Source organism: Brienomyrus brachyistius, chromosome 1 (assembly GCF_023856365.1).
Source record: "Brienomyrus brachyistius isolate T26 chromosome 1, BBRACH_0.4, whole genome shotgun sequence".
Taxonomy (NCBI): Eukaryota; Metazoa; Chordata; class Actinopteri; order Osteoglossiformes; family Mormyridae; genus Brienomyrus; species Brienomyrus brachyistius.
In genome coordinates, this window is record NC_064533.1 from 6984514 (window position 1) to 6997147 (window position 12634).

Here is a 12634-nt window from a genome sequence, read left to right on the forward strand (position 1 = left end):
CCTGAAAAAACAATGACCAGGTTACTTAGGTTACGCCGCCCCACCTGTCCGGGCCCCCCGTGTGTGAGCTACCCTGATGACGTCTGATGAGCCTCCCACCATTTCAGCATCGCCGATGTCCTTGACAGGAATGCAGGGATTCGCTGTAAAACATTAAAAGCCTTAAAGCCAGGCAGTTTTTGGATGCTGCTGGACTATTTTAACACGACAATGAAAATATCAATTACAAAAGTGGGACACAGAAAAATCTCTTTAATGAGGATCTCCTGAAAATGGTCTTTAAGGTCCCTGGATTAGGGGACCGTGTCTATGTTGTTTAATAAAATCCACTGTCTAGCACTGTGGCTTCTCAGCCGATCCTGATTCCACGCCCTGATTCTTGATGTGTGTCGATGTTTGCAGGGACTCTGGTTTAGGGTTAAGAGTAAATGACCTTTACTGTGTGTGTGCCCTTACTTCCGTCATACACAGACATCACTTTCTCATTATATTTGCCTGGGATTTGCAAATCAGAACAACATCAATCAGACGAAACACCAGATTCCTGAAAGACTCTCGTGACTTTGCAGTCATCTTTTGCGGCCTAGTTTTCAACAAGTTGGAAAGAGAGCCGTGTCACAGAACGAGTCTTAGCGTGGATCTGACAGGCTTTCTGTGATCATTCATTCCTTACTTTTTATCTCTTTTTTGTACTGGGAGTGGGGGTGCTTCCTGATGCTGAGATCATCTCTCAGCTGGAGTCTCTGCCCATATCTGCGGCTGAGGGCCCGTGAGTCACCCCAGAGCTCGGCGCCAGGGATCAGGGGGTGGGCCCCTGAAATCAGGACTGTCGAGACTCGCCCTGCTGATCTGTGTCGGGGGGGGGGGGGGGACTGGGCAGCGTTGGGGCCCGGGTGGAGGCCAGCTCATTTATACAAGGCACATGATCAGTGTTACATCGCAGTGATTGATTTGCTTTTCATGCGCCGTGCAATGGCTCCACTTTCATAACATCGCCCACCCCCCTCCAAAAAAAATATGGATCCTGAACTGAGACTTGGCTTTAATAGCACAGCAGCACTATCGTGCAAGGCTCACATCTGCCCCCCTGTGGCTGTAGAGCAGGATTGCGCTGGCTGCCGCACCTGCCGTGGTCTGTGACGGCCAGCTCTGATGCTCACGCTACACGCAGCAGACCTGTCATCTTTATTTAACAGCTGCTTCTACTGACCTGTTCAAAAGGAATCACCTCATTCCATCGGCAGAAAGGAAAAGGGCTTGACATCTTTAACCCAACTCGCCTAACGAAGTTGGCAGCACAGTGATTACAGATCTCACTGGCAAAACGATCAGCCACTCAGCCCTAGCATTTCTTGTCTTGCTCCGAGCTTTGGGAGCGAGTCCATTGGTGCTGAGGCCAGGTGCATTGTGGGATGCATCGCATCAGCAGGGCTGGCAGGGCAGTAGCAGCAAGCTAAACACGGGCATCCAGCTCATTTACAAGTACTCTGATGTATAATGGGGAAATTAGCTTTTCTCACGCATGTGGACAAACAGACATGTTCCTACAACTTTGACCAGGCATGAAATTGGGTTGCCAGTTTAGGAGTGAGCTATGGGAGGGTACGGAGCTGAGCGCCAACAATTACTCATGGTTAACACCACGTAAAAGACATTCTCCTTAATTACGTCGACTCACGAGCTCGGCTCTAGTCCTGTAAGTGCTGACATAACATTTATTCTAAGCTTGCCCTTGGGTAAAGAGTTCTGTGTTATAAGTGGCACATTATACGCTCCTACTTTAATAAGTGCTGTGCTGAATTAGTCATGTGCTCACACTTTACCCTGCCTGGGGTTGCATTCCCAGCTTTCCTCATCGGGGTGACCTTGGCTGCAGTGCTGATCTCATGCTCTTGGTTGATCCCAGAGCTAAACACCATGAGGATGGGATGGTCCTCAAAGAACTGGAGGCCAGTTGCTGGGCAGTAGATCATAAAGAGGTTCAGATCACACAGAGGTACCAGCAAGGGCACAACTAGGGATTTTGGGCCCCATGAAAGTATATTCAATTGGGCCCCCAACCAAGCTTAATCCGATTATGTTCTAAGTTTTTAGGGCCCCTGTCACTTGGGCCCTTGGAATTATCTTAACTTTTCACCCAGAATTAGATTTTTTTTCCTTTCCAAAGTATTGGAACTGATTAAGTTCCCTGGGAGATATGGTAAATATTTATCAGTACTGGCATAGATTTCGGCTTCAGTAAACTTGCCGGTCGTTTTGGTTGCTCCGCCCACAATCCCCTTGCTACAACTGCGGTGCTGCTACGTATTAAAAATGCAACCAGCCTTCATCAAACATTCAGTGACGAGCAGAGGTAGATCAAGCCCAGCTGTAGCATGCAGCTGTTGGTGGCGTTTGTCGGTACTAGAGTGGGTATTTCGGGAGCTGCTTCCGGCGACATACACTCTTAACTGGGAACACTGCAAGTTGGCACTCATCCACTGGAGAAAGTGGGGTAGGGTTACTGGGGCAGAAAATCAAGAAGCACGACTGCAGTGTTTGTCACAAGGACTGATATGTGCGGGCAGGCTGGGAGCTAGAGAAGTTAGCAGGGTTACTGCTCTGCTCCCGATATACTCCCAGTAGAGTTCCAGTGCAGATGAGCAGGTCTGCTTATGCCATTCAGGAAGCAAGTAGGGTGCCTAAGGGTGACTGTTCCTGCCTCAGGCAGATCCCAGGCTATGATAGGTCCTGTGGTTTGCCAACCTGGCAGTGTTAGGGGTCACCTTCCCTTCGTCCCCTGTCCCCAGTCCCGCTGATCTCCACAGCCCTGGGATGTAGGACAGCAGGTGGTGACTCAGCAGGAAGTCAGCATCCCCCTCCCCCCCCCCCCCCCCCCCCCCCCCCCCCGCTGCCCGCTCCCCTGGCAACAGCTAGGTTCACAGGTTCGAGAGAAACTGCCTGCCTGGAGAAGCTGAGGGGTTGATCAGGAAACCGTGTTCCAAGGACATTTGAAGGTGTCACTAGACCTCTGAGAGGATCCCTAATTAAAGCGCTTTGTTAATGACAAAGTCAAATCCAAGGGCCTGCTCTTCGTGGCGCCTGGATGTTTCGCAAGCAGTTGCCGTTTGCCTGCCTGGGTTTGACACAGTGTGGCAGCTATTTAAAGGTTTAATACTCCTGGGCTTCTCAGGAAAAGCAACACATGAGAGAGTGTCTGGATTTCATTGTTTTTTCAGACCTGGGGGGCCTGCCATTGTTACTACAGTCCCAGTTGATAGAAAATGCCAAATTTCTGGGGGCTGGAATCGTTTACATCAGTCACATTTTTTGTTTCCCCGTGTCCTTGGTGAAGTTAGGCCCAACGCCGCTGCCTTGTGAGAAATCCCATGCTTTCTGCACATGAAATAGATGTTCAAAAAAATGCCTCACTCTACTTTTCTGGATTCACTGATATTTTAAGGCAAACCCCGAATTTCCTTACAAGAGCATTTGTGATGTAGTTTAACTACATGGGAAAAAATATGGTCAGGAAAGATTACTGCTAAGATTTGTGGTTGGCAGCAAAGATGTTTATAAAGCAGAACCAAGCCGGGTGACAGATTAGATATAATTTAGTGTCATCATTCAGGGTGATAATGGCAGCATCAGCCAATTGCAGCTCCTGAATCCTGGGAAATGAAGCCGCCAAGGCTTTTCGCAGTCGCCAAAACACGAAGGGCGTTCACAAAGCTTGGAAGAACCCCCCCCCCCCCACCACCACCACCACCGAGGAGAGGAGACCGCATCCAGGACGAGGGCTGAACAAGGTCTTGTGGCTTCTTACGATAACCTGCAAGCCCAAACAGAGGTTTCGAGAATGTGCATGCTGTTTCCGGGAATCGCACAATATCGAGGGCTGTGGAGGTGAAGTGTGCCCCCCCCCCACAGGTCACTGCTCTGGGCTTGGGATTATCTGTGCGCCCAGCCCTACAGCAGCAAATGGAGCTAAATAAAGCAGCTATTGTGGAGAATCAATTGTGCCATTGATGGCTGAAGCACGTGGCTTGAATGTGTCTGTGTGCGGTGGCCCAGTGCCCATTTCCGTGCGATCAGAGGGGATATTCCCATTTTACGACAGAAGATCTTGGTGAATCATAGCCCATCAGTTATCTACTGGAAGTTATATTAATCGAAATATAATTAAAGTTGTGTTACACTGATGGATTCCCACAAGTTAGCCGGCGACTGCTGAGGAATAAAACCCGAAAAACCTCATAAAAACCGAAGATACAAAGGGAGTCGTCTCTGCGTCAAGTGTGGCCACAGAGTGCAATCACTCACTGACCGGGTGGAGATTAATCTAACCGCCGAGTCAGAGGTCAACGTCGCGAGTTTGTGGGGTGCCGGTCTGGGGACTGCTGTCAGTCAGTTGGCGAGGTTGGCTGCTGCCAGGTAGGGTCAAAACCCTGGGGAACAGGACTGGTCCCCAAGTTTCTTTGGTGTTTTCATTACGCCAGAGTGATGAGAAGCTGAGAGCAGCCATGTGACGCGTGATACCTCAGTACCACATTAGTTCAAATGGATCAGAGTGAGGTTTTTTACAGTGGCTGGAATGCCAATCCTGCCATCAACCCACAAGATATTCCCTGTAAGTTGAAGAACCTCCTTATAGGACTGGATGTGGATTAACGTCATACCCAGGATGATGCAATTGCAGGTTAAGGACCTTGCTCAAGGGCCCAATAGAGTAGGATGACTCTGGGCATTCACAGGATTTGAACCAGCAACCTTCCAGTGGCTGGCACAGAACCCTAGCCTCAGAGCCGCCACTCCACCCCAATGTAGATAAAATAAAAATAAAATAATAAAATAAAATAGAGTAAAATAGGGGCAGCATGGTGGTGCAGTGGTTAGCACGGTTGCCTCACACCTCTGGGACCCGGGTTCGAGTCTCTGTCTGGGTTACATGTGTTTGGAGTTTGCATGTTCTCCCCATGTAGTCGTGGGGTTTCCTCCAGGTACTCCGGTTTCTCCCCACAGTCCAAAAACATGTTGAGGCTAATTGTGCCCTGCGATGGGCTGGCCCCCCATCCTGGGTTGTTCCCTGCCTCGTGCCCATTGCTTCTGGGATAGGCTCCGGACCCCCCGCAACCCAGTAGGATAAGCGGTTTGGAAAATAGAGTAAAATAAAATGCCATCAATACATAAGCCACAACTGTTAATAGCCAATTAAAAAAGTGAGTCTTTAACAGAGACTTAAAGTTATCTAAGGGCTGGGCCGTTCTGATCTCCAGTGGTAGAGTATTCCACAGCTTAGGAGCTGCCACCGCAAAAAATATCCCATAAAAAAAAAACCCTTAAAAACAAACAACAATATTTTAAAATCAATTCTGAATTGAACAGGAAGCCAACGTAGAGACACTAGTACCAGGGTCATACGATCATATTTTCTCTTTCCTGTGAGAAGACGAGCAGCTACATTCTGCACTAGCTGCAAGCGGCATATAGTTGATTGTTCCAAACCCACATACAACGAATTACTCATCTAAGCGCAAGGAGATGAAAGCATGAATGACATTCTCTAAATTTTTTCTTGGTAAATAGTCCTTTACCTTGGCTAAGAGTCTCAGCTGAAGACAGTTGGTTTTGATGATGGTACTGATCTGTCTGTCAAATTTAAAAGAACTATCCAGCTTATCCATTGCCTTAAGCTGACCAAGTAGATGTCATCAGGTTGAGGAACAGACCAATAGATCGAAAGACCAATAGGCTGATTGACTCATGTTATGGCTTGATGATGAGTTCGTGATCAATCACGAAACTTGTGGTATCGATATGATAAAAAGCTGTTTTGTCGATGTACATGTCTAGCTAAGGACTATCATGCCTCAGATTGACTAAATTGTGGTATCTGTTAAAAGTAAAGTCAGTTTGCCTTGATGGTGTACTGGCTTCAACCATGCTAATGGTGTGGGCTTCCTTCCGGCATGTGGTACCATCTCCCCTCACTGTAACAGATGTGTTAGTAGCACCGTGCTTTGACATACTTCTTAGCAGTAGCCAGTTGGCTGTAAAAGTGCGAACTCCGCATTATGTCATTCCTTCTCAGGTCCATCTCCATCTTCGCCTTCTCTACCTTCACATTCTGCCAGGCAGTCAATGAAGGTCTTCGTCATTGATGCACCGGTCAAGGTGTGTCCTGGAGTGGTGACCCAGCTTCAATCCTCTGTCACCCCTGCGGAACAGGCCCAGAGAATGCAAACTGGATTCTTCTCCATCCAGTGGGTTGAACAGCTGGAGCCCTCATTCTCATGTTACTCTAGAGGGCCGTGAGTGAATTCGAGCAGACAGCAGTCTCCTTGAAACACGTTCAGTCATTCAGCGAAGCCTGTATCCTGTCGCGGTGGGTAGCCAATGTACATCACAGAATACATCTGCTCAAGCCCCCGCTGAGTTGGCATGGGCGTCAAGCATTAAGGCGGAGACCTATGTCGGAAAGTTCGTTTTTTTAAAAAGTGGACGGAAACGAAATGCTGACACCTGTCTAGAAATTTAGTCCACAGTCAAGTCTAATAAAAGCTCAGGATAGACAGGAAGAGGAGAGCTTAAGGATAGAAGAGTGTGTTGTTGTCGAGGGTTACCGTGTGAGTATCTCCAGGGGAAAATACCCCACCCCTAAGAATCTTATCCTCTAGTGGCAAAGAGAATGAGATCAGCACTGGAAGTTATTTCAGCACACGTGTGATAGTCGCACATTGGTGCTTGTGTTCTCCCAAACGATGTATGTTCTGATTGATCCTCCTAAAAAAACGAAGGATTTTAATACTGCAATTATGAAAATTCGGGTGCAAACGTCATTTAGCTGCTGAAGATGACAGATGTATACGTATTTTTTTGCCCGGAAAATCCAACGTCGTGGAAACAGCCCGTGTCTCTCTCTCTGCGTAGCCATTGAGCTGCGTGGCCCAGGGGCTGAATCATTTACAAGGCTGTCAATGTGTCACCAAAAGCCAGGGAAGCGTCTGCACTTTCTCTGGGAAACACGGCCAATTTGTAATCTATTTCTGGCACCAAGCGCTCGGCAGGGAGTCCCAGAATGCTTCACTGAGGGTATTATTGTAGCAGAGACTGCAGATCCAGACCCCCTCCATCCCCCATCTTGTACAGTTAGAGGAACTTAAAAGAGTGCATTTGTGATCATAACATACTGCTGTATCTAGAAATACATTCATATTTTGGTAAAATCTTCTTTCACAAGCTGTTCTCCTACTGGCTTATTACCACCGTAATACATTTCAGTTTGAAGCATTTCATGGACACATAGCTCCAAAGGCTGCCGAATGTTGCCGAATGGGCAGGCATTGAGAGCCCTCTGGGGCAGATTGAGAACCTCTCACAGGGGGGCAGGGTGAAAACCACCGTGGCAAGATCTCCGCTGAGATCAGTCTAGTTGGAGCACCAAGAGAATCACGTGGAGAACGGCTAACTGCTTCATGCTGGTTTCTCGGCAGGTTCTAACGAGGGAGCGAGGTGGACTCTGTGGTACCTGCACAAATGTTTGCTTGCCATCTTGTTGCAGACCTTCCTCTAGTGCTGCCTGCTGGAACGAGCGGTCGCTGCCCAACCAGATCCGGTGCTCTTCCAGAAGGCTAGCAGACTGTGGTCTGACCAGGGCAGATGGCTCACTTCCTTCTCTTAGGTGCTCTGCGCCATCTCTTCCAGACATCCTTCACACTGGTGTGAGACGGTTGAACGTGTGGAGTGGTGCTTAATATTTATTATTGCACATCTTTGTCAAGAAAAGCGTTGCCAGTTGATGTCGCATACTGGATTAGCTTGATTAGCCATTGGATTTTATGCCTAATGGATGGCCAATTTGCTTAAATTGTGAAATGGGCCAGAACCTTAATATCAGGGAACCTCACGGAGGTGTAAAAGTCTAAATGGCAAGCGTCGGAAATTCTGACTGTAACGAGCCGACCCTTCGTGGATCACGGAGCTTCCCGTCAACAGGCTCCCCATCCGTTTTTCCTCTCGTGCACATTCCCGCTCCCCACTTATGTTTGTTGCATAAGTTCTTTGCGAGAGAGCTGAGCGTTTCCTCCATTTTTCCACACAACCTTTATCCGGGCATAGATGTTCCAGGGATCAAGCTAAATGACCATCACAAAGAACCATTGATGGCGTGGCCGTGTGAATAGGCTAGCTAGCATCAGAGGCTCCATGGCCGCTCCTATGCACAATGAGTCCCACTGTGGATAGTGCCTCACAAAAGGTCAGCCCTCCACAGAGAGGGGTTCATAATTAGTAATGAAGTCCCCCCCTATAAATATCCACATCACCCAGGGTGCCCCATTTACTGGACATCTTTAGCTGATCTCCCGATGGTCTCCTCGCCACTTATCAAACCTTATGTTGAGGCAGAAGCCCAATTTCATTGATGGGTTGCCACCTATTGTTTCCTGTTAAGCTCCGGAGCCCCTGAGTGACTGGGGGGGCGGGGAATTCGGCACAAAAAAAACAGAGGATCAGCTACCTCAGCTGCCCCCCGAAATTTTGCACTGTGCAGGCATTTTTTGAAGGGTGTCCCAGCCTGGGACATGGGATGATACAGGACAGTGGATGCGGGAGGAACCAGACTGGGACACAGTCTGTGCCCTGCAGTTCTGAGTTTCCAACCAAGAAACACAATGACCTTGACGACAACGCTAGAGGAGATTGAGGTGACACTGGAGCACTTACTCATGGACGTGTTCGTAAGTGGACAGACTGTTTCTATTCCTCTCTCTTTCTATCTTGCTCACTTTTCCCACTTTATAGATGGGAGCGGTAATTTCCATGCATCTGCATCTGGAATCGCCCTCGTAGCCGTTCCTGTTACACCAGCTTAATGTTGCCAGAACTTGTCTTTCTGAAACGTGCCTCTTCACCTCACCTGTGCTTCTCCTGTTTCTTATCATGCTTGTTTTGATCACTGTAAAATCAGCCCGACACCTGGATATGCCTGTCATTCCACCTTTACAGTGTTTAGCATTTTGATACAGTTCACCATCAAATATTTTAATCATAAACAATGGTCTCATCATTAAGAGGTGGGGGTGTCTTATTGATTGAAACGTCAGTCGTAAGGGGCTGACAGCGCCGTGCATCGATCCGACGTTTGTTGAAGAAGAATATTTGATTGTCCTGGACCTTTGAATTTCTTGCGCATGCATGTAAGCTTTGAAGTCTTTCTGAAGAGAAGATCTGGAGATTCAAACTGCTTTTTTTTTTTCCCCTAGCGGCTGTTCCTGAGTCCTTTCTAAAATAGCCAAGGAATGAAGCTTCTGGCAGACTGATTTTAAAACGGGAATTATTCCATTTATTAGGGCATATTGTGAACATATGCTGCTTGTGAAAAGGGAGTGTTTATGCACATTTGGAAGCGGCGGTGCCCCACTTCGTTTGGAATCGTTAAGTGTTTCTCTGCGCCGGGGGACGCCGCCGACGTCTGCAGTTAATTGGAAAACAATTAAAGGACGCGTTAGTCTGGGTTTTCATTTTCTGCGCCGCTCGAGCTTGTCTCACCAAGCGCCGAACCGAAGCCAAGCGCAGATCACACTGTGAAAGCACTGCATTCATCTTTCATAGGTCCGTCTCTTTCGTTTTAGGGCACTGTCTGCATACAGCTAGCCGAACGCATAGTAAACACTCTTTATGTGAATTACTTGCATTTAAGTGCCTCATAGAAACCTATGCAGTTAATCAACATGTTGCGGTTTCTTGGGTTGCGTCCTGCTGCACTGCACTGCAACTGGGAAATGTGGCCATGTAATCTGCTTCGAAACTGATGGCCTACTTGGACAGTGGGCAGCTTCCGTATATCATGCAATCATCCATTCATTCTGAACATCTTTTAGCTGCTTGCTGTATTTTGTGTTAGACATTATTTTGTGTTATATATCATTGTGTACCTGCGTTCCTTATCTTATAGTCTCATTTCTACTGTTAAACAGCCAGCATTCTCTAATCTAGGAGACACATCTGAGGCCACATTAGCACAGATAAATTGTTACCCAACAAAGGCTAAATGCTGGGGCTCTTCAGTGCTGTTTTGGGAACATTGTGACCGCTTATTAAAGCGTGTGGGCAGGGTGCCACAGCCGCAATTATTTGTGAATCATTACCATAGTCTTGGCTGTTGCTGCCCCCTTCCTGTTTCACATGTGAGACCAATTCCCCCAGCTCATAAACGTGCAGCAACTTCAAGGCCCCATGCCCCCCCCCCGTCTTCGGAGGTCAGACGTCGTAGCAGAGCTCAGAGCGAGAGGAACGCTCCTACGTTAAAGCCGCTCTGTTTATGTTTCTCAGAGTGCCGAAGGAGGACTGGCGTGGAAGGTCGCGCTGCAAGTCGCACGTGACGGTGCTCTTCGCTTTCTGTAATTATTTTCTTTCCCAAAACAACTGGATCAGGTGGCTACAGCTGCATCCCATCCAGGGGGGAGTCTGGCTTTGGAGCCAGCTCGGGTTTCACGCTGGACAAAACCAGACGGAACATCCAGCTGTCAGAGAGAACCCCGGGCTGTTACTTGGAACTCTCTGTCTTCATAGAGGAGCTGGATCATGCCGACGACAGATAAAGATATACAGAACCGTTCTTAAATGGGCCTGATTTAGTCCTGAATATCCTGACTGTCTCGCATGGGCAACACGAAAATTAAAACAGGGGAGTTTATTAATCTCTTCCAGGCGGATGTGTATTAATTATGAATCTTGATGCATGTGAAAGGCTAGGTCTGTTCTCTCCTAATGGATTCCAGGCGGTAAATTGCCAGACATTTCCCTTTGCCAAGCAGAGCATGGAAATGGTGTATTGCTTTAACGTTGCTTTTCAAAATTTCTATGTGATACAAGGCGACCCTTCGTCTTTGATAGGGCTGCAGATGCTTGACTTTATTATGGGTTGTTCAGTTCTTTCCCCCCCCACACCATCACCTGAGCTGTGTTACAGAGATTATGTCCTGAATCAGACACCAAAGCTATAGACACTCAGGTGATAGTGGCCTTTATAGCTCTTAAATTATCGAAATGGTCTTTAAGGACACTTCGGTCGGCACGGCTGAGTCCGTCTACTCAATCCCCAGCTGACCGGGGGTCTGGCTGTTGCGATAATCTGTAGTTAAGGGCCTAAGGAAGCTTGGCGGTCAACAATAAATTCAGAAAACAGCCCCCTGTTGAAAAGCAACAGCTACACATATAAAATGAAGCGATTGCATTGTTGGTGCCCGGCTCTCGCTCGCGAATAGCTGCCCTGTGTTGGGGTCAGACAGCGTGCCTTTGTTGATGCAGGTGGCTGCTAACTGCTAATGGGGTATAAGCAGAGCGGTAGCTCCGTGCTGTGGCCTGCGAGGACCCTGCACTGGTCTCTCCTACCCCTTCGGGTGCCCAGGGGTGGGCTGGCCACAGAGCCAGAGCAGCTCTCCCTCGATCCAGCATCCCCCGAAGCCAGATTCTCTTTCTGTGTTGACACCGTTAGCGATGCTCTTTTAGCTTTTTGAGGCTCCCCAATGCCCTGGACAGGACACCACATGGGTTATAGTCTCAGTCGCTGAAGGGTGGTTGACGATTCTGACCTGTGAAATGCAGGCTGGCTGGCCACGCTGCCTTGATTGGGAACAAGTGTGTAGCTCAGAGGGACTCTGTGACTGCAGCGGGATGGTTGCTGGTTCAAATCCTGAGATGAGCAGAGTGATGCTGCTGTTGGACCTTTGAAGGAGGCCCTTGACCCACAGCTCCAGGGGTGCCACACACTGGCTGACTCTGCCAGCTGCCCCCAACATTGCTCTTGTCTATGTGTCTCTCAAAGGAGAGCAAGATGGGATATGTGAAAAGACTCATTCCAGTGTACTCATACTCATACTTGTAGAAATGATAAATAAAAGAATCTCTTCATTCCTGCTGGGAAGTCTTACGAAAGCAGGAACTAGGCTCAGTCTGACACGGTGGGAATCGGTTCATTGAATGTCAGACGTCTGCATTGCGGGGACATGCATGCACATCAGCTGTTTGTGTTTATGGCAGTTTATTACAGGGTGGGTCTGAGGTTGGATTAGCAGAGCTTGATGATCTCTTGGCGTTGTACAAACACGACGCTGCACGTCTGCAGATTCCCCTCAGTCCCAGGACAAGACCACACAACCATCCTGGCCTTCTTCCTGCATTTTGCGTTTGTGATAGGGCTGAGCTCCTTATTAAAGCACCATTAATCATATATATATATATATATATATATATATATATATATATATATATATATATATATATATATATATATATATATATATATATATATATATATATATAGCAGACACGTTTATCTAAAGTAACATACTATTATTAAAGTAGCAGAGCTGGAGATTTCAGGCCCAGAGAGTACAAATCCAGACCAAGATTTTGTTTCAACCAACCAGTTGAGTACTTTGACTGTGACTCTTTATACTCAACCGGTTGGTTGAAACAAAATCTTGGTCTGGATTTTTACTCTCTGGACCTGAAATCTCCAGCTCTGGAAAGCAGGGTCAGATAGTCCCTGCACCAGTTGCGGGTTGAAGGTCTTGTTTAAGTGAAATCATTTGTCTGAACCTGCTGACTTTCTGATCAAAGGCACAGTGGCTGATCCCACTGAGCCACATAC

At 47.8% G+C, this 12634-nt stretch overlaps 1 protein-coding gene across 2 annotated transcripts in view; it reads left to right on the forward strand.

Moving 5' to 3' along the window:
• Window positions 1-12634, forward strand: part of frmd4a (FERM domain containing 4A) — a 101410-nt gene that overhangs the window by 16453 nt on the left and 72323 nt on the right. Inside the window, exon 1 of one of the 2 annotated variants that reach the window (XM_049006187.1) lies at window positions 8374-8717. The exons of the other annotated variant lie outside the window; for it this stretch is intronic. Coding sequence (XP_048862144.1) covers window positions 8652-8717 — 66 coding nt within the window. The 5' untranslated portion in view covers window positions 8374-8651. Of the gene's footprint in view, window positions 1-8373; window positions 8718-12634 lie in introns of those variants that run through there. 2 annotated transcript variants of the gene reach the window in all.